Source organism: Rhinolophus sinicus, linkage group LG04, assembly GCF_036562045.2.
Source record: "Rhinolophus sinicus isolate RSC01 linkage group LG04, ASM3656204v1, whole genome shotgun sequence".
Classification (NCBI taxonomy): Eukaryota; Metazoa; Chordata; class Mammalia; order Chiroptera; family Rhinolophidae; genus Rhinolophus; species Rhinolophus sinicus.
The window spans coordinates 184,453,804-184,476,727 of record NC_133754.1 but is presented as its reverse complement, the minus strand read 5'-3'; the positions used below and the strand labels follow the sequence as shown (position 1 = coordinate 184,476,727).

The 22,924-nt window shown below is 48.2% G+C and overlaps 1 protein-coding gene across 4 annotated transcripts in view; it reads right to left on the bottom strand.

Moving 5' to 3' along the window:
* Window positions 1-22,924, bottom strand: part of ABL1 (ABL proto-oncogene 1, non-receptor tyrosine kinase) — a 116,232-nt gene that overhangs the window by 3,748 nt on the left and 89,560 nt on the right. For all 4 annotated transcript variants that reach the window (XM_019728860.2, XM_019728861.2, XM_074331187.1 and 1 more), the window contains exons 4-10: window positions 16,526-16,798; window positions 8,970-9,054; window positions 8,218-8,395; window positions 6,300-6,484; window positions 3,997-4,149; window positions 2,679-2,768; window positions 2,151-2,315 (exon numbers count right to left, since the gene is read on the bottom strand). In XM_019728860.2, coding sequence (XP_019584419.2) covers window positions 2,151-2,315; window positions 2,679-2,768; window positions 3,997-4,149; window positions 6,300-6,484; window positions 8,218-8,395; window positions 8,970-9,054; window positions 16,526-16,798 — 1,129 coding nt within the window. The remainder of the gene's footprint in view (window positions 1-2,150; window positions 2,316-2,678; window positions 2,769-3,996; window positions 4,150-6,299; window positions 6,485-8,217; window positions 8,396-8,969; window positions 9,055-16,525; window positions 16,799-22,924) is intronic.

Genomic DNA, 22,924 nt, shown 5'->3' with positions numbered 1-22,924 from the left:
CCTGCGTGACTGGCAGCGCCACTGCTCCCCTGGGTCCTGGGCAACTTCCTTCCTGTCATTCACCCTCAGCGTTCTCGGCAATAAAACGGAGACTAATAAAACCAAGCCACAGCATTGTTGGGAGGATAGAACACAATGAGCGTGGGGCATCTGGCACAGCTCTTGGAACAGAATTTCTCAGTAACTGCTGTCATTGTTAGTATTCTTATTAGGAAGAGCTTAGGTTTCTCTCCTTGAAGACAGCAGAACAAAAAGCCGGGACGTCCCCGTCTCCCCCACACCTGCACTTGTTTCCTTCATATCTGCAGAGTCCCCTCACTATCTGGTGAGTAAAAACTATGACAAGGCTGAGCAAAGGGTCATAACCTGTGCCTCTCAGACCAGCCAACTGGTGGTTTCTACAAGGTGTGACCTGGAGGGAACGGGACACATCCCACAGGGTGCAGTGACACTGGGCCATTATGCTTGGGAAACAAGAAGGGGTGACCTTTTCCAGTTTTTAAATCATTAAATATGAGTAATAGCTCTAAGAAATCTTTCTGGTGTTGCCAAGCTCCCTGCTAGTGAATGACAGACCTCTCCCTCAGGGGGCAGCTGCAAAAAGAGGGGAGGGTTTTCTGTCACACCTTGTAACTCAGAGCAGAAGTACAGGGGGCATTTATCAAAGTATCAGGCAGCACGCAGGACATCTGACTCAGGGAAAGCGGGGACTGCCCCACAATTCAAGCCAGAGGAAGAAGGTAAAACTGTAACGAATCGTGACAGCTCTATCTCAGCGCCGGTCAGCTAGCTGACACCTCGGCTCACCTCGAGATTAGAACCAAACACGCCTTGGGTGAATACTGATGGGCACACACGCACATGCCTGCTCGTCACTGGCCTTTCAAAAAGCCCGAAGTTTCCATAGTGGCTTCTCCACCTCTCCACTGCTCAACTACCTGAATCACGACAACTAAGAGAAGGACGGAGGGTCGAAGGTTCTGGGCAGTTTATGTGCCTTCGCCCCTCCAGTGGGGTGACCCAGAGGGGTGTGGAAAGAAAGCATTGTAATTTGGACACATTTCTTATGTAAACCTTTTAAGTATATATTTTTGGTTTATTTTATAATACACTTAGTATACTTGGGCAGTAGTATATATGTATATACGATATACAGAGGGAGCCAAAAAAATGTATACACATTTTAAGGAAAAACTATTAAAACTGTAATACTCAATATATACCAATAACAAAAGATGAATACAAGTCACGTTTGACTTCTGCAATTACAGGAGGTGCTCAAAGTGGTTCCCATCAGCGTCCAGACACTTCTGATTACGGCGAACTGCTGCTTGAGCAACGCTGACCAAAGAGTCCGCTTGTATATTTTTTTGGCACCCCCGATATATATTAGGCTGCACATTCAACTTTTTCTTACTAATATGAGTATATTATGAAAAACTTGGGGACTGTGGCTCCAGATCCTGCTGTGGTTAAACACCCCTGATTCCCGCTTCGTCCTGTCCCTTCCCACTCAGGCTGTGGTCAGTCAGAACATCCCCTAAGAGCCCCTACAAACCAGATGCCAGCCCACCTCAGCTGGTCTGCAGCAGAACCCAGACTTCTGGGGTTCTGGGGGACGGGCACCACTGCTCCAACACAGCACCTAATTCCCAGTAGAGCCTGGCGCAGGAGGCACCAGACCAGTGCTCGCTAACACGATTCCTGACCACATCGTGAGACCCCTCCCCAGCCACCCCCTCTGGCCCACAGGTGTCTCCTGGTCCCACCAGTCCCGGGGAGCTGCTCCTGGCAGTGCTTCCACCACAAGCTGCTCTCCGCCTGATTCAACACTCACTGCTGCTGTATGTGCCCTGCATGAGCACCAGCCACAGCGCTGTGGTGACACGTGACAAGGTGGCTCCTGCTCAGTGGGTTTCAGAAGCACCTCTACCCATCAGACTGAACTACGTGCCGAAGCCAATGGCTCCTAACGATTCCCAGAGGGAGGGTGGGATGCTGCAGGGAGAGAAGAACCTTCTCCACCGCTGGACAACTAATGGGAGTTTGCCTGCCCTTCTGTGCAGGCTGTGCACACTGCTCCCCGTCTGCCACCCTGGCCCTGAGGGCACTGACCCTGAGCCTGCGGTGGGGGTGGGGTGGGGACATACCAGGCTCTCCTGGGCACTTGGAGTGGGGTGTCTCGGGCACGTCGGTGGGGTCTTTGTGTTCCACGGCTCTCCTGGAGGTTCTTGTCTTGGTGGGCAGCTCTGGGGCCTGCAGCAGAGTGCCTGCAACCCCTCGCATGCCTTTTTTCCCCAGTTCCTTTTCCACTTCTAAGAACCACATACACACACACAAAAACACAAAAAGCAGCAGCCATCAGTAATGGTGTCATGTTGGTATGTTGGTTTCCTTTTTCTTTTTAAAGTAACAGTAGTCACCTACACAGTTACAGAAAAGAGATACAAATGCTGAAGAAACAGCACTTGGTAGTTTTCAGAATTCTGCATGGCTATGAAAGACAGAGAGCTCCACACTCAACACCTCTGCCCAGCTTTCTGGTCTCAGGTAACTTGCTGGCCCGCACACTTCGACCCAGAAGTGAACCAAAGGACCAGAGCTGGAATCCCACACAGCCGTCCCTCCTACCCCAACCTTTCACCCCACTGCAGGCACCCCAAGGACGGGCACTTTACCATCTGATATGCTGGATTCCTGGAACATAGTTTCAAAGGCTTGGTGGATTTCAGCAAAGGAGGGCCGGTCAGAGGGATTCCACTGCCAACCTGGACAGGTGAGACCTGAGTCAGACCCTCTATGAAGCCTGGCTAACAAGCGTGGGGCTAGCAATTCTCAAGGAAAAGTCGAGAAACGAAAGAAGCACTCCATTCCTGCTACCCATCTTTTGTTGTGACAAGCTAAAGTGATGAATGCCACTGCATCCTATTATAGACATTAAAAATTTGAAAAGACTTTAGATATTGGCAGGAAGGTAGACTGTAAAACCCCAGAGACGCTGACAGCCAGACTGCATTTACAAATATATTGTTCCCAACCCACTCTCGCAAGTGCAGAAAATTACTCAGCCAAATAGCTCATCTTCTATCTAACCCTTACTTCATGGTTATCAAAGGCCAAAATCCTCATCAGTAAAGAAATGCGAATCAAAACAAGATTAAGACGAGGACTGAGGACTGACGGAGCCCAGTGCTGGTGAGGACAGAGTCACTCACCCTTGCAGTGGAAGTGTAAACTGGGGCAACCTTTTCAGGAGAACAAGTTGGTAAAATCGATCAAAATTTAAGATGCACACAGCCCTCTGAGCCAACAGTTCAACTTCTAGAAATAACAGCACAATGCACAGAGGCAGATGTATGTATGAGGGTGCTTATTCCTGCCTTGCTTATTAATGGCAAAACCCAAACAAACGTGTAAAACCACCAGCTGTTCATCAAAAGAGGAGGACTGGGTGAATGAATAAACCACTTAATGGGGTGCTACATAGCTAGACAAAGTAAGAGGGGGTGGAGTGAGAGGGAGATAAGTAGAGGTAGAGATTTCTTTGAATTATGGACATGGAAAGATATGCCTATTACACTGCTAAGTGCAAAAAAAGTTGCAGGTATGGTTTCATATGTGTAATAAAACCAATGAGCTAAACGTCCCCCGGAGTATTTACCTACTACAGCAGAATGTTTGCATTTATTAAGAAATCCAAGGAATGTGTATTTACTAATAAGAAATCCAAGTTTGGTATCCATCAATCCCAATTTTGCATTAAAAAACAAACCAAAAAACCCTCACACGTAAATATTATGTATAAATAAGATGTATAGAAACACTGAAAAAAGTCTGGAAAATAGGTACCAAACTGTTCCATTTGCTGCTCTGAAGACTGGGAATGAAGGGGAAATGCAGAGCTTCAGTGCCCTACTTTACGTGTACACTCCTGCAGTGGCACGTCTCACAAAGCCCACGCGTGACGTGTGACTTAGAGCTGGGGGGGGAGCTCACATGCTCGCATGAGTGCGTAGACCTCCTCCGGGCAGCCCTCCGGGCGCTCCATGCGGTAGTCTCTCTCTAGCAGCTCATACACCTGGGACAGGTCGATTCCCGGGTACGGTGACATGCCGTAGGTAGCAATTTCCCAAAGCAACACTCCAAATGCTAGAAGAACAAAGAAAGAAAGGGTATTTAAAACGTGTGAACTATGCTGCATTTACAATTGGTTACCTGTGTGGCAGACATCAGAAGTCACACCCTCAGAAGCAGGCCAGGCACTGACATTTTACCAGGCTCTTAACTACCGACAGCCCAGGACACAATGCCAGCTTCAGCATGCTCACAGCCACAGGCTAGAAGGCGCTGGAAGAGAAGAGGACTGGCCGCATCAGCCCCTCCAGATCTCTCAGGGAACGTGACCGTCTTGCTGGGACATGTGGTGGGGAATCTAAGGCTGCAAGTTAGGAGGCCATTTCTACTCCCAGCTCTGTGACCAACTGGCTCTGTGCCTCAGACAGGCCACTTCTCCTTCCTGGGCGTAGGAGATTATCTCCAAGTCCCTCCCAACTTGAAACATTTCACTAAAATCTTATGAAATCTTTGAAAGTTTTGAAGGCCCAGAGTATAGCCTTGAAACTCCAGACCCCATTAAAGGAAGCAGGGCTCCTGGAGAAATGGGTGGTTCAGGTCTAGGGCAGGGGGTGACATCTTATCATTACAGACAGCACAGATGCTTTCAAAGACTACAGGGGTCCTGTCCAAAGGACCAGGAGCAACGTGAAGTTCCCACTGGTCAAACATGAGACAAATACCAATAAGGAAAACATCTGCCGTGAATTAAAGCTTATCAAATATATTTAAACGCATTATATATATGAGCATTCATGATAGTATCTCACACACACACAAAAAAAACCACCAAAAATCTAACTGGTCATCATTGGAAGGTATTAAGAAACCAACTCATTGTGAAAACTGGCAAATCATGGCAAGAAAGCAAACACTTATCCTGCCTTTCCTTTATGAACTGTACCCCTGAGGAACCAAACAGTAGGTCAGGTAAAGTTTCTTCTTATATAAGTATTAAGCCAATCGATGAATAAGAAATGACAGAATTAGAGAACTACCATTTGGCAATGCCTAAGACATTAGTGGATCTAGGTGCTGGGTATCAATAGCTGTTAAAATTATTTAAAAACAGAGAGAAAATCAAGCATTATGTACCTATTGATGAAAAAGCCCACCACCGCCTATGAAGAACTCTTAACTGAAAGGAAAAACGTCAAACCTGAATATGATTACGCCGTCTAGATCCGACTACCCGTTTACTTGAGATACTTACGAGAGAGGAACACATTAAATCACTCCACAGGGATGCAATGAGCATCCAGAATGTGGGAAACTTTAAAGGACAGATGACAAGATTTGTTCAACAAATAAGCAGCGAGGGAAATAAAGAGATGGAGAGAGAAGTTACAGATTAGAGGAGTCTTAAGGGACATAACCAATCACATTGTGTGCACCATATTTGGATCTCAATTCAAACAGACTGTAAAATGAAAGTACAACTTTCCTGATTCAATTGGAAATTTGAACATTAACTGGATAGTTGATAATATTCACAAATTACTGTCCATTTTGGGAGGAGGGGCAATGTGGTTATGAGAATTAAAAACGCCATCTTTAAGACACTCACACTGAAATAGTTATGGACGAAATAGTATGATGTCTGGGATTTGCTTCAAAATAAGTGTCAGGGGAGGGAGCGGGGCACAGAGGGTGCAAGGGCACCATGAGGCGATGACCAGGAAAGCTGGGTGATGGGTGCATGAAGCTCGGCAGGCAACTGTCTTCCTTAGTATATATACACTTAAAATTTGCCATAATAAAAAGTTCTTTTAAAAAGTAAAAATAAAAAACGGTCACATGAAGCTTCAGAGCCCTATTAAAGCCCAAACCAAACTACATAGCACTCAGTGCATTACTGGAAGCCTCTGGGTGGCTGCAGGGTCAGCCAGCTGCCCCCGCAAACCCAAGCAGCACATTGAGAATAAAGGCAAAGACGGTAAGTGTAAAAAAAAAAAAAAAAAATAAATGGTAATCTGAATTATTTCAGAAGAAAAAGATCGCTTTTACTTCATTTCAGATAGAAAACAGGGGAGAAAAGATATTTAAACAAAAGAGAAACAAAAAAGAATTACGTAATGAAAAATAAAAGGAATGAAAGATGCAGTAGAAAAGCAAGAAGAGACAGGAAAATGGGGAGGGGGGGTCCCACCCTGGGCCAGCAGACAGGCCAGAGCAGCAGCCCTTACCCCAGACGTCGGACTTGATGGAGAATTTGTTGTACGCCAGGCTTTCGGGTGCAGTCCACTTGATGGGGAATTTGGCCCCGGCGTGGGCTGTGTAAGTGTCCCCCGTCATTAACCTGCTCAGGCCGAAATCAGCCACCTTCACCAAGTGGTTTTCCCCTACCAGGCAGTTTCGGGCAGCAAGATCTCTGGGAAAGGAAAAAGTCCATCCATGAGTGTTCCTGGCTAGCTTTCCGGCTTTGCAAACCCACCACTGCTGGGGAAAGATGCAATACTGACAATGGAAAGGGAGCCTGGTTCCCCGGAAACTTATGTTAACTCCTCCCCGGGGAGCAGCACCCATCCCTCAGCACCCACCTGGGCTCCCAGCGCCCTGAGAGGCAGCAGAGATGGCCCTGGGAGCCGGCACCCCGGCCTGTGATCTGGAGCAAGTTAGTTCCCCTGAGACGCAGTTATGTTACCCGTAAAATGAAGATGAGAATAACAGCGCCTACTTCTTAAGGTTGTTGTGAGTAGTAATTAACTAATATGTGAAGTGCTTCAACTGATGCCCGGAGAATAGTGTCATCTAAGTGTCTGTTTGGTTATTGCTACTCTATGCAGGAACCAGGAACGAACGCAGAGGCCAGTCCTCGACCGTGGGCAACTTACAGCCAAGGGACTCTCCACTTGTCCTCTCCAGACTTGGTAACAAAGACCACGGCATTCTTTACCCAAATCGTGTTTCCTACTTTCCTCTTTCTTCCTGATGCTTATCCAAATGTATCCTAAGAATTTGCTCTTGTCTAATTAGCTTCTCTCACCTCCTGATTCTACCAGGGAGGTAGGAGTCTAATCTTCGGTTCATGACATTAACCGTGAACTCACAAGGCAAACAGGAACCGAGGACTGAGAAGAGGCAGCAGCTAAGGCGATGGCTGCATACGACAGCTTGAGCATTGGCAATCAGAGACAAATTAAATACAGGAGAGTTGTGCCTAACAGGATTTTGATAAAGCATTCAGAGTTTGCCCGGATGAAGAGGGACTGGACCTAGACATGCGAGGCAAATGGGAAGTCAAGAAATCTCAATTTGCAGCCTCACAGGGTTCGCTCTCCTGAGTGACAGGAGCGCATGAACCGGGCTCCCACGGAGCACAGAGAATCTGTCTGACAAGGAACCGCCAGCATCTCACACGTGCTCCTCTTATCCCCCACTATGGAATCTCATGTACAGGTTTTATAGTCAAGCTAATTGGACAGGAAAGGTCACAGTGGTGGCACAGAGAATGTCTTGTATGAATGACTCCAGCAAAGCCCACAGGCTCTGGCCTGGATAGGCTGTCACTCTGCTAGGAAGCCATTTCCACCAGCAAAGAATGTGAAGACCAGGATAATTGTGGCACACCTGAAGGTCACAACACTCCGGGCTTTGAAACAGCAAAGACACTTCACTTAGAGCCGCATCTACACAATTCTGCCAATTGTGGAAACATCGCTGAGCCCGGTGACAGCAAGTTAAGTGGAGAATGAAATGATAATAAAAAGAAGGGAGAAAAAAAACACGCAGCACAAAACCGAAACCCATGCATTGGCCGCTCCCACCGTGTGTCAGGGCAGGGCCACCTGCTCCAGGGAAGAGGTCACCACGGCGCCCGCCGGCCGGGCTCAGCGGAACAAGGGGCACTCGACACCGTGTATGAAACACTGAGTTCGCCACTTAGTCCAGAACGGTTCCGAAGCGGACCGTTTCTCCCCCAGCATTCCCTGCTCCGTGGCCAGACTCTAGGCCTGGCTGAACTGGGCCCTGGACACACACCCAGAGCTGGTCACGTCAGAACCCAGCGCGGCTCTTGTCCCTAGGTCTAACATGTTGCCAGCACTGAAGGGAGAGGCCGAGCGGTCACCCCTCCGGGTGGGGCCTTTTACAGCAGGCTCCTACCTGTGGATGAAGTTTTTCTTCTCCAGGTACTCCATGGCTGACGAGATCTGCGTGGCCATGTACAGCAGCACCACAGCGTTCACCTCCTGCCGGTTGCACTCTCGCAGGTAGTCCAGCAGGTTCCCATACGTCATGAACTCCGTGATTATATAGAACGGAGGCTCCCGGGTGCAGACCCCTGCCAGCGAGACACAGCACAGACATCAGACAGGACTGGCACTCAAGGAGAAGGCTTCTGAAATGGATCTGACTCTGCCCCCAAGCCCTGGACTCAGTGCTAAGATGGTTCCAAGCACCTGTGACTTGAGATGATGTTTCCAGGGGAGGGGGGTTCATGGCCCGCTCTTTTCTACCTCTCAAGCCAATGAACTTAAAACAGGAAGAGGCTGCCACCGAGTTCAGAAGCAAAGGCCAGGCACACATCAAATGGCCTAAATCACTGTTCATTTACCCCAGGGGCTTATGTCTGATGGCTCTACTTCCAGAAATACTTCAGTGAAGGAACTCTTGAAAATTCTTAAGCTTCAGAAGTCAATTTGAGATTTGCATTTGATGCTTGTAGGTATTAAAGTAATAAAATTCACACACACACACACACACCTCCTTTTACCGAGGGCTGAATGTTAGCAGAGAACAGATGTCCAAATCAGAAGTGTTCATGCAGCAAGGCAGTCACCTCCTCTTTGACAGCGCCTGGATCACCCCAGCGGGTTTAATGGAAAGGCCCCCCCCTCAGGGCTCCTCGCACTCACCAAGTAACTGTACCAGGTTAGGGTGCTTGATCTCTTTCATTACTGCAGCTTCCTTCAAAAACTCTTCCACCTCCATGGTGTCCTCCTGCAGGAAAAAAAGGTAATGAAAATATTTCAGCAAGGACTGTTTACGTGGGAAAGTACACAGCGTGGGTGGTTAATACAAACTGGAGCTTTGCCGAACGAGCATCCTGGCCCACAGTTTCGGCCGCCACCCCACTCTGGGCAGGTTCCATGGCAGCCGATCGTCGCCTCAATGGCACGATGAGTTTCCAAATCCTTAGGTGTTGAACTTTTGAATTCTCACCCAGGGCAATACAGCAAGGGTGGCCTGTATGTTGGCGGCCGGCTGCTGTCAGCTGCTACGCAAACTATATTTGTTCCATCACCCGTGGAGTTTGTGGGGCTGGGGGACATGTGTGCAGGCAAAACCACAATCTCCCTCAGGAACGGCTGCTTTCCAAGGGGTCTTAAAATGCATGACATAAAACAAAAAAAATCATTTGAAGAATCTGAAATGTACCCGATTTAAGGGAAGAGACCCTGGTGACACAAAAACATATTGTACTACCACATTAGAACGATGCCTCAAAATATGGCAGAAACAGGACGTGGAACAGCTGAACACGGTGCCATGGGGCTCGTAATGAAGCCGTCACCACTGTCAGGTCAATTACTCCGATTCTAAAATCATTGTCACCAGCAGCTCCCCTAACACGAGTCACAAGGACCGTCAGTAGCAAGCTTGCAGGGAGACGCCAGAGCGGAGGTGGTGGCATTTCTACACGTCCTCATGTGCATCCAGTCCTGGCTCCCGTCCAGAGTGCTGAGTCGCCTGGCTGGCCCTGTGATCCAAGAGCCTTGCTGGGGCTTACACTGGGTAAACTTCTTTTTGACTTAAAGGACCCACTGTCCTCTGAACTGACCCTCAAAACAGGAAGCAGGTAGTGGTAAATGACATGGTCTGTTTGCTGTGAGAACCTGGCTACAAAGGCCCACCAGGGAGGCAAGAGCCCACCCTTCAAGTTTCCACAGGGAGTTTGAATTGTCTGAAGAGAAAGACTGTATGGGAGATGGGGAGTGAACGTCTTGAAAACCAGCCTCCCCCAAGAGGAAAGCTTTATCGAGTTTATTGAAATGTGGGACCTGCCCCTCGGGGAGACGAGGCTCTAAGGTGTGCTTACGGCACAACTCCCCATGACTGCCGCATGCGCCGCTGGCCGCGGAACTGAGGGAAGACTTCCAGAGGACAAGTCAACCTTCACTGAGCACTTTCTTGCTTTGGTCAATCATGTTTACAAGCCAAGCATGACCAACGAGTTACGTGTCAGCCTTTGCTTAGGGCTCTGAGAGATGAAACTCAGGAACAATTTACTGCTCTTTAAAAGTGGCGAGTGGCTCTTAATGTCAATTAAACCTCGTCGGTAGCCTCTGTGTCAGGCTGAACGGGGGAAAGGCCGCACTGCTGCCGCCGCCACGCCATTGGCTGTTTAATTCTTCTGAGTCCTCTCTGCTCCGTAATATGCTCAGCCGGCCGTGCCGTTCTGGGCGTGAAGTGCTCTGATTTACCAGGGGGACACGCTAATGTCAAAGGCCTGCCAGAATCGGGGGAGTCCATGCTGTGCACGTAAGGACGGGCTTCCAGAACCCTGCTTGGCCAATAACATGTTCAAAAAGTGGCACTCAAACGAAGCTTTCTAGACAAGTGGAGTTTTTGGGGTTTTTTAGAGCACCATACAAACTACGCACAGTGATGTCGTTTCAGAAATATCATCTGTCTTACAGCCACTGACACTTCTCTAAAAGAACCATACTCTATATCGAGAGGCTTGGACATGCGAAAAGAACAATACAGCTTTCCAAGGCATCCGTCTTCTCCTTCTGTCTTTTTCTCTTCATTCATTCATTCACACACACACACACACGTGACAGTATAAATAACTCCTTGTTTCTTTCAGGACAACCAGTGTCAATGAACCTGTCTCCCCCTGCTGGAATCAGACCTGGTTCAACTTGTTATTTAAACTACGAACAGCTTACTACATTTGTAGTTGTGTTAAACTGTAAATATCCCCAATGCTACCATCCTGTTATATGCCTTTACTTTCATTTAAAACTTTCCATCAATTTTTTGAAGAGAATTCTTCTATTTATGTAGTAAAACAAAACTAATTCAGATTAATGAGGGTGAAGGCAAACTTTGAGTAAAAGCTGTGAAGTCCAGCCTTGTCTCAGGGAGGGAGACGGGTCACTGGGCAGACGCGGGTGACCGTCTCGGCTGGTACAGCAGAGGTTGAGGATGGCTTATGAGCGACGCCGACGGAGCTGTGCCGCTGTGGCACCAACTTACTTACAGGACAGATCACAGACAGGGTAGGGCACCTCTGAACTTCTGCTTCTCCTCCACAAGACAGAAAGAAGAGCAGTATCTGCGTCACGCACAGAGTGCTAAGCGCAGTTCTCAGACCAGGGTCAGCATTCCAGCAGTGCAAGTCACTGTTACTCTTAAGACAGGTGACCTTGACTCCCGAGAAGCAGACGGAATAGACTGCCTGTATGACAGACAGGCTGGTGTTTAGCACTGTTTTTTGGTCCTTCTCGCAGATACATTCTCTCAGACTCAGAATCTCACAAGTTTGTTCTAACCAGCTTCATCCTATTTGCTCCCTGGCCTCACCCCCAACAGCAAGTATTCAACAGCATAAGACAAGCACTGTTCTTTAAAATGGCTCTGCATCCGCTGTCACTGTATAGCTTTTGGTGCTCTCGCTGCCTCCCTCTCAGCAAGGACACATGTCCCTGGATCTGTGTTCCCGCCTAGTTTCTACTTTTCTGGTTCTTACCCAAATGCGAGGTGAGCAAGGTTACAATCAGTGAAGTACCACCCTTCACCCATCGGGTGGACCAAGGTCCGACATGTTTAAAACACACCGGAGAGAGGGGGCAGTTTCTGAGCTTGACTGAGGAAGGTGCTTCACAAGCCAGACGTGGGACCTGACGCTCAAGCGAAAAGTACATGAGAAACCACCTCACAGAGGAGCCCCCAGAACTCTGGTCCCCAGACACGGCCGCTGGGTCTCACTGCACAGCCAGAAGAGAACCCAGTGTAACAGCAAGTGCCACATGGCAATGGTGGCCTCTCCCTGGCACACACCCCCCGCGTAGTCACATGGCCACTGCGTGGGCCTGTCTAGTGTCAGTGCTGTCACGGAACCCTTCCTTCTCTGCTCGTTTCTGGAGCTTGCCAATAAATTTCCTGGGGGGGAAAATGACAAGAATAAACCCCAAAGCAAAGCACACGGTGTTGGTGCAGGGACGGAAGCAGGCACCCCCCGACACCCGTGGCAGAGCGCAGACAGGTACGAGCTCCTTGGGGTCTTTGGGGGTGTGATGAAGACGAAAAACACACACGGCCCCTCTGAGTCGTTCCCCTCTGAGCGCTGGCCACCAGGACACTGTCCCATGTGTGCAAACAAGGAGAAGCCCTGCGGCACTTCTGTAAGAGCCACGTACTGGGAAGAATAAGTGCCCACGGAGGGCGGGTGCACGCTGACATACATCCACATAAAAACAAGGCAACCTCCTGTGTTCTGACAAGGAACAGCTGTGCGGACAGTCAGTGGACAGGAAGCTGCAGCCCAGTGGCTACAGCATGCTGCCACGTGATTCTAAATAACGCACACACGGACTCTTTCCGTAAGGACACAAATCAAGGGTGGAGGAGACTGTGCATATATCACCCCGTTGAAAACTGGTAAAGAATTGGGTACAATTTAAGACAACATTTTATAACAACATAATTTTCCCCTATTTTAATGGTAAATTTGTCAGCTTAAGATTCACTCTTAACGCCACAACTAGATTAACAGCAGGTCTTTGCTAATTCTACTACTCACACAACTGTTTCATAGAAAACAACTGACTCACAAAGTAACTCTTGGAATAGCTCCTGTGAAACTTGGCGCTTCTGGTTCTTGACAGTTGCTTCTCTTGGGCACATCCTTTAACACTGATAGTACAGGGCTAATGTTAAGGCTCTGACCGACTGACTCTTGTCAAAATTCAAACTAGCAGGTCCCCATCAGTGGGCCTTGGCTGTAATACCACTTCCCCATCCATAGGGGTCAGCCTAGCACCTCCTTTTTTCTGTTCTCCAGTCTTATGCCCTGAAGGTATGGACCCAAGGCTGCCTAGTGTCAATACGGAGTCGTGGCTAAAAGTAAGGCCTTGCTCCCCCTGCTGGCCAAGGAGGAGCTGGCACTGCCCTTTGAGGGGCCAGCAATACGAAACAGGCAGGACAGGGAGGCAGGAGGGGACGGAGACTCAGGTGCCCAGTGAGGACTGGCACGAAGAGGTGAACAGGTGAAGAGGTGCTCGGTGAGAACCACTGAGCAAACAAAAGCCGGAGCTGGAGCTGCAAGGGTTTCCCAAGGAGTCTTGAAGAGCAAGGTAGGTCATAACTATAGACTGTGAGGGGAGCGAATGAGGGCGAAGGGGAGAGGGGAAGAAGTGATTTTTAAGATACGTAACTGTGGTTTATGTGTATTTTTCAGGAAAAATGAGGAATAAGAACCTTTATTATAAATAATAATAATAATAATAATAATAATAATAAGGCTTAGGAGCAGAATGTCTGGGTTTGAATCCTGGCTCTGCCTCTCCTAGCTGTGTGACACCAGGTCAGTTACTTAACTCCCCTATGCTTCAGTTTTCTCAACCTTGAAATGGTGCTAATATTATTATCCTTCTCTTAAGATTGTTGTAAGGATTCAACGAGATGCTCTAAGTAAGGCACTCAGAACTCTGCCAGGCATGTAGTAAGACCTCAATAAATGTAAGCCATTACTGTCATTTAGAACCCAACTCAAAGTTCTCAACTTCTGTGGTGGAGATAAACGTCCAAAACACTAATACCAGTAACCTTATCTGACGAATGGGGAACATATCATAGAGCTGGTTCTTGTGCAGAGTGGTGAGGCAGAAAGATACATTCTTTATTTAAGAGTTCCTTAGCACATTTTGGGTTATCATACCTCTAGAAAATGAAGCACTCCCCTTTCCCTGATTAGCCACTCAGAGAATTCCACAAAATTAGATCCTGTAATTTGGGACCATAAATTAATAAAGATCTTAGGGAAAATCATTAGAAGTATATAAGAAGTTTAATAACACATCATTAGAGAAGGATATTCTAATAGGCACCCACTTCCCAGATAATTCTGATTCACTGGTAATAGAAAACCACCGCCACTACCATCACTACCACAGCCACTGCCACCACTGCCACCACCACCACCGCCGCCGCCACCACCACCGCCGCCGCCACCACCGCCACTGAGCTCCAGGAGCTCCCGCCTCTGGAATCCTCCTTCTTCAGTCGTTCAGAAAACAGGGCCACAGCATTAGCTACTGGGCTGGGCTTTCCCCACATTTCATGTTGTACAAACTTAATCTCTTTTTAGTTTTCAAACGAGCCTGGATTGAAATTTAGAGTGTTTTGTGCTTTTGCTCTTCCTTGTTCTATTTCTGCAAATCCTGGCAAATGCGTGGGTGACGCCTAGGCCTTTAACAGTTTCCCAAGCTAGTCAGGGCCCGGTGACAGCGCCTGGGCACACGCCTCTCCCTGTACCCACCCCATCTGTGAGAGGAGGGGCAATAGATGTTTAGTTCTTTCCAAGGCTCACCGACGTAGCCATCTTTGGGAAACGCCAATCCTACTGTGTTTCCCTGAAAATAAGACCTAGCCGAACAATCAGCCCTAATGCGTCTTTTGGAGCAAAAAGTAATATAAGACACAGTATAATGTAATAAATATAATATAAATATAATACCAGGTATAATATAATACCAGGTTTTATATTAATTTTTGCTCCAAAAGACGCATGAGAACTGATGGTCCAGCTAGGTCTTATTTTCAGGGAAACACAGTACCATCTTATCCCTGGTGCGTCCAACGCTTCGATGCGCCCCACTGCCCCCAGGAAAACCCCCAGCTGCTCAGCTGGGTCCACGCCCTGTGCCTTGTGTCCTCGTTGCCCTCCACCGCTCTCCTGGCCTCTGTTCCCTTGGCCAACTCCTGCTCCTCCTACGGCCCCGACTCACCGTTTCCTTCATGTGTTCTCCCCACCAAGCAGACCTCGCCAGTCCCCCCTTTTGTTCCTGTGAGGTGACACAGTGCCAAGCTCATGCCTAACGTGGCCCTCATCACACTGCACTGCCATGATTTAGTACTTGCCTATTTCTCTTACTAACTAGACTATCTACTGCTAACTAGACTATTCTAACTACCTAGACTAGGCTGAAGTCAAAAACTCTGACTAATTCATTTTCACAATCCTAGTGTTAAGCCCAGGGTCTGGCAAATAGAAGTGAGAAACTCGATAAATGCTTATTAAATTAAAAAAAAAATCCTATCTGGAAAATGTCGAGGAGTCCTCAAGGTGACCCCCAAACCATGGCCCCCGACATGAATGTCAGTCATGCCCCAAGGACCAATCTAAAGAGACACAGTGCCAGGAAGCCACTTTGGGTTCCTAGGACTGAAGAAGGTGCCCTTCCTCTAACGTGTCCCTTCACATCCGCCAGAAAGCACACTCCCCACTTGCTGTGCTTGAGTGGAGGCATCAGGGAAGCACCAGCGCCCCTAAAAAAGGAGCGATTTGGCTGCACCGGACTCAGAGCGAGCACTCAGCCGACCTCTGAGAAGCGTACACACAGTTGGGTCCATTTCCCCAACAGTAGATGTTTCCATTTTTCCTTTTCTAAAAGCTGCACAAACGGGCTCATCTCGCGATGTCTGTGCACAGGTCGACACAGCCAGAAGTTCATTTAAAACAAGTGAAAATAACACAGGTCAACACTAGGGGACACTCTCACCATAGGTAAAGCGCAGATCACATTTTGAAGAAGGATGCAAACTAAAACTCCTTCCCTTGGCGTCCTAAAGATTTCACAGAACTTCAAAAGAAAACTTCAAAAGAAAAACAAACTGCCTGGAAACCACAAACGCTGTGCATTAGTGGAGAGGGTGCAAGTCACAGATAACAAGAAAGAAGGGGGAAGGGGTGATCTGAGTTAGTAAGAAGCCTCAATGTTTGCTTCATTCCAGAAGTCTGTACACACAACACAAAGAACAGAAACCTGCTAGGAACTACACAGCACTTGCGTTTCAGATCTGCCAACAAAAATCCACAGAAGAGCTGAACGCTTCTTGGTTAAATCTCCTGCTTTCAAAATTCAAAGTTTTTTTGTCCTCCTTCTCTTAACTCTCAGTCGGAAGTGATCCAAGTGCCACACAAACAGAACGGAAACCCACAGCTTTAAAAAAACTCGTCATAGAATGAAAAAACTTCTCCAAATGACTAATCTTTTTACACCAAAAGCCACAGCACTTCTCAGTTCTCACCCGATGAGGAAACACACTGAGATTATGAGAAGAACTGAACACGTCCAAAGACACAAAAGACTGAAGAGTCATTTCCTCGGCGCCGATAAGCGCCGTGAGCAGCAGTGGCCCTAACCGGACGCCGGGCTGCTCGAGGCGGTCCCGGGCCTACCTTCAAGGTCTTCACGGCCACGGTCAGGCTGTACTTCTTCCACACGCCTTCGTACACCTCCCCGTACTGGCCTCCTCCCAGCTTGTGCTTCATGGTGATGTCCGTGCGCTCCATCTCCCACTTGTCGTAGTTGGGAGACACGCCGTAGACGGTGGGCTTGTTGCGCTTGGGGGCTGGATAGTGGAGAGTGGTGATGAGCCCGTCTGCCACAGTGGAGTGATGATGAACCAACTCGGCCAAAGTGTTGAAGCGGCTCTCTGAGGAGACGTAGAGCTGAGGAAAACAGGGACAGCCTTCAGGCCACAGAGCACACACCCACGCAAACAACGCCAACGCACCAGCTTTGCTGAGCCTCACTAAGCGCGACGCACAGCGAAACCTCAGATACACGTCTCTCCACCCAGGCCCAAGCGGTCAGAAAATCACTTCGTTGTGTTTCTCTGCTGTAATGGACTTGCTAAAGCAAAAAGATGCACTCAAATGCGTGAGGTGCCTGAATGCTCCACCTGCCTAACCCTCACACGCCTGCTGCCCTCTCACCATGCTGAGCGGAGTGTAAATGACCATGACGTCTTCCCTGACCAGGAGTCAAAAGGCATCACCCAGCTCTTATCATCATCACCTCTCTCACTTCTCCGCATTGTACTTACCACTAACTGATAACTCCTTGTTTATCAGCTTGATCGCTGTATCTCCACCTACTAGAACCTCAGCTTCATGAGAACAAGAAATGAGTACAGAAGAGGTGCTCGGTAATAGTTGTGGATTAGTGAAGAGCAGAGCTCAATGATTACTTGCGATTGGGAAAAAAGTTTTTAAAAATGACTATGCTTGTTACTAAAACCTATCGTGATTACCTATAATTATACAATTATCTAGAACTAAAGATGATCTGAGATGAAAATCACTAAACTCCTGAAAAATCACTAAACACACAAATCTCCTTTTCATTCCTACTCCCTTGGTTTGAGCTAAGAAGCATCATAGATCAAGACCTGCGTGACACCCGTGACCCAGTAATACACCCCGTGGTTCCTCGGCCAGTCTCTCCAGGAACAGAGCAGGGGCTGGAGGGCTACCCAAGGCCATCCAGGTTTTTCCACGGCCGGGAAGGCAGGAAGAGGGTTTTCAGACACACGCGCACGAGTCTCCTGTGAGATGGACAGTGGTGAGCACCTGTGCCGGGAGCCGCTCCATAAGGAGTTCTCATCCGGACCAACTGAGACGAGAGGAGGGAAAGGAGCACACGACAGAGGGCGCAATGTGGATGGGGACAGCTATCATTTTTCTTCTCTTTCTATGCAAAAACAATTCCACATTAAAATCCACACAGGATGGGCCGGCCCGGTGGCTCAGGCGGTTAGAGCTCCGTGCTCCTAACTCCGAAGGCTGCCGGTTCAATTCCCACATGGGCCAGTGGGCTCTCAACCACAAGGTTGCCGGTTCGACTCCCGTAAGGGATGCTGGGCTGCACCCCCTGCAACTAGAAATGGCAACTGGACCTGGTGCTGAGCTGCGCCCTCCACAACTAAGACTGAAAGGACAACAAGTTGACTTGGAGAAAGTCCTGGAAGAACACACTGTTCCCCAATAAAGTCCTGTTCCCCTTCCCCAGTAAAAATAATTCACACAGGACAGTGGGCTTCAGGCGCATATGGAATCTACTGGCTCACTAAGGGCAGCCAACGATCACTGCAGTTGGAAAGGATACTTAAAAGCACGGCTAAGTGTTAATAAGACTTGCCCAACCTGCAAAGACGTGGTAAGGAGGAATACAGCTCTAGAAGAGTGGTGAGGCCAGGGCAGGAAGGAGAAAAAGGCACAGGGTCAGTCAGCTGTAGCTGTAACATCTCTTTAAGGAAAAAAAAGGAAGAAAAAGCCTGAAACACACATGGCAGGGCCGAGACCATGGCTGCTGATTATGGTAGATGCCAATACTTTCTGGATGTTTGTAATATCAGGTAATTAGAATATTTTAAAAGAGAGAAATAATAACATATACAAGTTGATCCCTTCTATAACCCTCAAGAGGGTAAATCGGATTCATTAACAAGGAGATTCTCTCTCTCTCTCTCTCTCTCTCTCTGCTTGGGGAGATGACATACATGAACAGTTAAAACTCAGGCAAGCAAACTCTGGCTCAGAGGCTTTATAATTGACAGTCTTTTCGTAGCGATCCTACTAACCTAAGTTCTGAGTAACCCGAGAGCGGTGCGCAGACTCCACAGCGCTGAGGAACTTGTCCCTCTGCGTGGCAGGCCCTACCCGGGTGAAGAGGAGGTCCACCAGGAGGCCCCCGTTTATACTGGAGAGCCCTGAGGAGAAACCTCCAGGTGAACGGCTCTAGGGACGAGCTGCGTGTCATGCTCAGGCCCCTGGATACGTGCGCGAGAGCTGGCAGGCGACAGCAGAAGTGAGCACTACCCAGCCTGCCCTCGGCACACACAGCCCTTGCTCACAAGTGCAGTTCACAAAGGCTGGGTGGGTGGGGTGCGGGGACAGCCCCCAAGCCCCGCCCGTCTGCAAAAGGCTGCCCGCTGGCCTCTGGCCGGGGACTTCACTGCACTGGTACCAAGCTCCAGCTCAGCCGATGGGTGCTCTCCCTGCCAAGGAGTGGTGAGAAGAGAGAAAAGCCACTCCCAGAAGCTGCTCCCTGGAATCAGAGCCCTCCCCACCCTGGGAAGCACAGGCACAGTGCAGGGCTGGTCACCAGGGAGCGAAGCTCATTACCTACTGTCCCCAACCCAAAGATCACGGTCCTTCAACGGGACACAATGGTAACGGCTCCCAGGCCCTCGTCTATGGAGAATTTGCTCCTGGTCTCATTTGACTCCTTCACGGGCTTCCCAGTTAGAGATTTCAGAGTTATGGACGGTTTCACTGAATGGGCAAACTTTACCTTTTTCAATAACTAAATCCACAGACCCTATGACTTAGTTCATCTTTCAACACACAATTTATATACTGACACTTATTAAATACTAACGCTACTTTCCCTTAAATGCACTGCACAGCCATCTTCAAACAGTCAAGTCTGGTGGCTTCCTTCTGACTAGTTCCAGTTTTTGGGTAGCATTTGCTAGTGAACTGGGTAGTTCCTGGCATGTTCCGAGGAGAAAGTGAAACTAGCGATATGGTGGCCTGTCATTATGCCACGCACCTGGTTCCATAAACACTGTGGGTGCTCAGCGAGGGCTGTGCCTTTCTAACTGTGCAGGAACCCAAAGGACAGGCCTTGTCAAAGCAGCTCAACAGAAAAGGCTTTGCTCCTGGCAGCCACGCCCACAGGCCTACCAGAGCTCGGACCTGTGTGCCCACTAGCGGCCGCAGACCCTGTAGTCCCACCGTGGATGTACTGCCTACAGGCTGCTGAGCCAGGAGCACCATTCCCCCGAGAGCGTCTCACACGCCAGCAGCAAAGGACTACTTAATAATTAAGCAGCACTTAATAACGCCCACAGTCTCCTCAACAAGGGAAGTCCGCCATGTTTTAGCAGGCTTTTCCCCGGGATGCCTGAACCTGTTGGGCCAGGGAGAGTAAATCTTAAAACTCAAGGTTATACAGTTGGCCCACCCTGCCACCTCTGCTAAAGCCTAAGACAAAATTCCATTCCTGTCAACCTAAACCTGTCACTTCAGCAGACTGTGCAAATGTCAGCTGGGCATCTCTTTGAAGAAAAGGGAAGACTCCACAAGGGCTATTAGGACTTGTGGAACTTGACAGTGGCATCTCATAGAAGTAAATCAGGTGTGGACACAAAAAACCAGAAGAACTAAGGACGATTTAGGCAGGGGTGGTGGAGAAAATCAGTCTTGAATTCTGCTATGCTGACAAAAGACTGCAAATTTTGGGAAGAGATTCAAGAACGACAACCAAATCCCAGGGCATCTGAAGATTTTCAGACAAGACTCCTGGGAAACAGCAATGGCTCAGAGTCTCGTGTGGCCCTTTCAGGAGTCCAGCTTTAAAGTCCCCAGTCCCGCCTACAGGCCCTGAGCTGGTGGTCCTGGGCTGGCTGACTGGTGACAACTGCTGCCGGAAGCTCAGGGACACAGTGAGAGAGGTACACCAGGGCCTTAGCAAAGAATCTTCTAAATTCAGTTCTTTTCTAAAGATCAGCTCATTTGAAAATAAGAACTAAATTTCTTCAACCCCAGCCTGTCTCTCCTTCCAGCCTTAAATGTTCCACTTAGAAATCCTAAAAGGATCCCCTCAAAGCTCCGCTCGGAGCAGCTTCCCTCAGTGCTGGGCAGTCTCCTGCATCACTGGAGTACCTCCCCACGCTGACACTATTCCCCTCATTCCGGGAATGTGCTCCCATCCAAAACAGCCAGGAGCCTCCGCAGAGGGTCTGCCCGACGACCCTGTAGGCCCAGGAGGCTCCAGGTGCTCAGACAGCTGGAGGGAGGGAGGGAGGAGGGCGAGAAGCCCAGAACTCTCTGACGAGCTGCCCGGGGGTGGACACTGCCTGAACACATGAGCTCCCTGAGCTCCACCCGGAGTGAAAGGAGCCCCAGCACACAGCAGCTTTTAGACAGAGGGGTTGGCTTCCTCACTGGCTGACTCTCAAATTCTACAAGTCATGCATTCCATACGCATGCCTTGCTCCTTCTGAGTTGTCAAGCGGGATCATGCCTTCCTGCATCTGTTCCAAGGATGCGGACTGAACAAGTCCAGGGGAAGAGACCACTACCTTGTCCAGTACAAACCTCCACTGATGAGCTGCATGCTTGCCTTGGATGAACGGCACAGATGGGAAACACCGGGTCAGCTCCCGTAAATCGCTCCCGAGGGGTGGTGCCCTCTGCTGTCTAATTCACTGAAAAGGCACCCTTCCGGTCTGAAGGCAAGGTTTCAAAGGGCCCACCACCCCGCAGAATGGAAGGACCTAGCTCCACATCTGGGCTAAGAACAATGAGCTGAGAAGCAAGCTGATGAATAAGGCTGATCTCTAGTCACACATCAACGTCAGACTGTGCGGTACGTCGTACAAACCACAGTGCTGGTATAAATACATCTGCAGTGATGGGAAGCATCAGATGCTGGCGACAGGACTTTAGCCAGAAGACTTTGACACATGGGGAAAAAGACAGTAACGGATAAGAACGTTAAAAATACATGTGTGTGTGTTTGAGCAGTACAAATGAATGTGTGAGGATAGTCATAAAAATGCTAAAAAAGATTAAGAAGAGCAGACTAGTCTTATTAGATATTAAAGCATACTATAAAGCTGTAACAATTAAAAATCTGGTACTGGCATAACAGACAGACCAATGGGAGAGAACAGAAATTAGATCAATAGACCTAAATGTATGTGTAAATTTGGTGCATTTCGAATCTGTAGGAAAAGATGAGTTTAGTAAATGACACAGGGATCACTCAAAATATGACACTTGCATATCAAACAATGAGATATCAGCTTTAGCAGTGACAGATGTTTTTACAACTCTGATAATACACTGCTGATGGGGGTGAGGAAAAACATGCACTCTTATACGCTGCTGGTGAGAAAATACGTTTGGGTAATTTCTATGGGAGGGAACCAGGCAACAGCTACACAGATCTGAAACGCACACAACCATCACTCAGTCCTAGCAACTTATCTTGCACACACTCCGCTGAGCACAAAGAAGTATGGGCAGTGTATTTCCAAACTGCAGGGCACGACCCACAAAGGGGCCAATGAAATAAATTTGGTGGATTATGACCAGAATTTTTTAAGAAATGAAACAGAATAGAATGGAATACAAAATATCAGAGTGCATTACATCTATTAAAAGTAGGGCATCACGAATCTTGTTACTAGTGTATTAGGTGGTGATAGGTTTTCTTTACAGCAGGCTGAGATTTTTTTCTGAAGGTTTGAAAGCTACCTCATAACAATGTTATTTATAATAACGTAAGATTGGAAACAACCGAAACGTCAACCAGCAGGGGACTGCTTAAATAAATGATGGGCCATCCGTGCTATGCAGTCATTAATAAGAATGAGGCAGCTCGAAATGTGCTGCCATAAAACAATCTCCCAAATATATTATTAGGTGGAAAAAGCAGGATGCAGAACAGTGTGCAGTATGCATCATTTGTGGGCTTTTTAAATGTAAACATGCCGTGTTTCCCCAAAAATAAAACTCTGATTTTATATTATATTAATTTTTGCTCCAAAAGACACATTAGGGCTTATGTTCAGGGGATGTCATCCTGAAAAATCATGCTAGGGCTTACTGTCCAGTTAGGTCTTATTTTCAGGGAAACACAGTATATATACCGTGTATATAACACCGTGTTACTCTAGAAGAAGCTGGTTACATTGATTACTTCTGGGCAGGGAACTAAACTAGAAACGAAATTACCTTTCACTGTAATTGATTTTTTTTTTAAACCGTGTGCATACATTA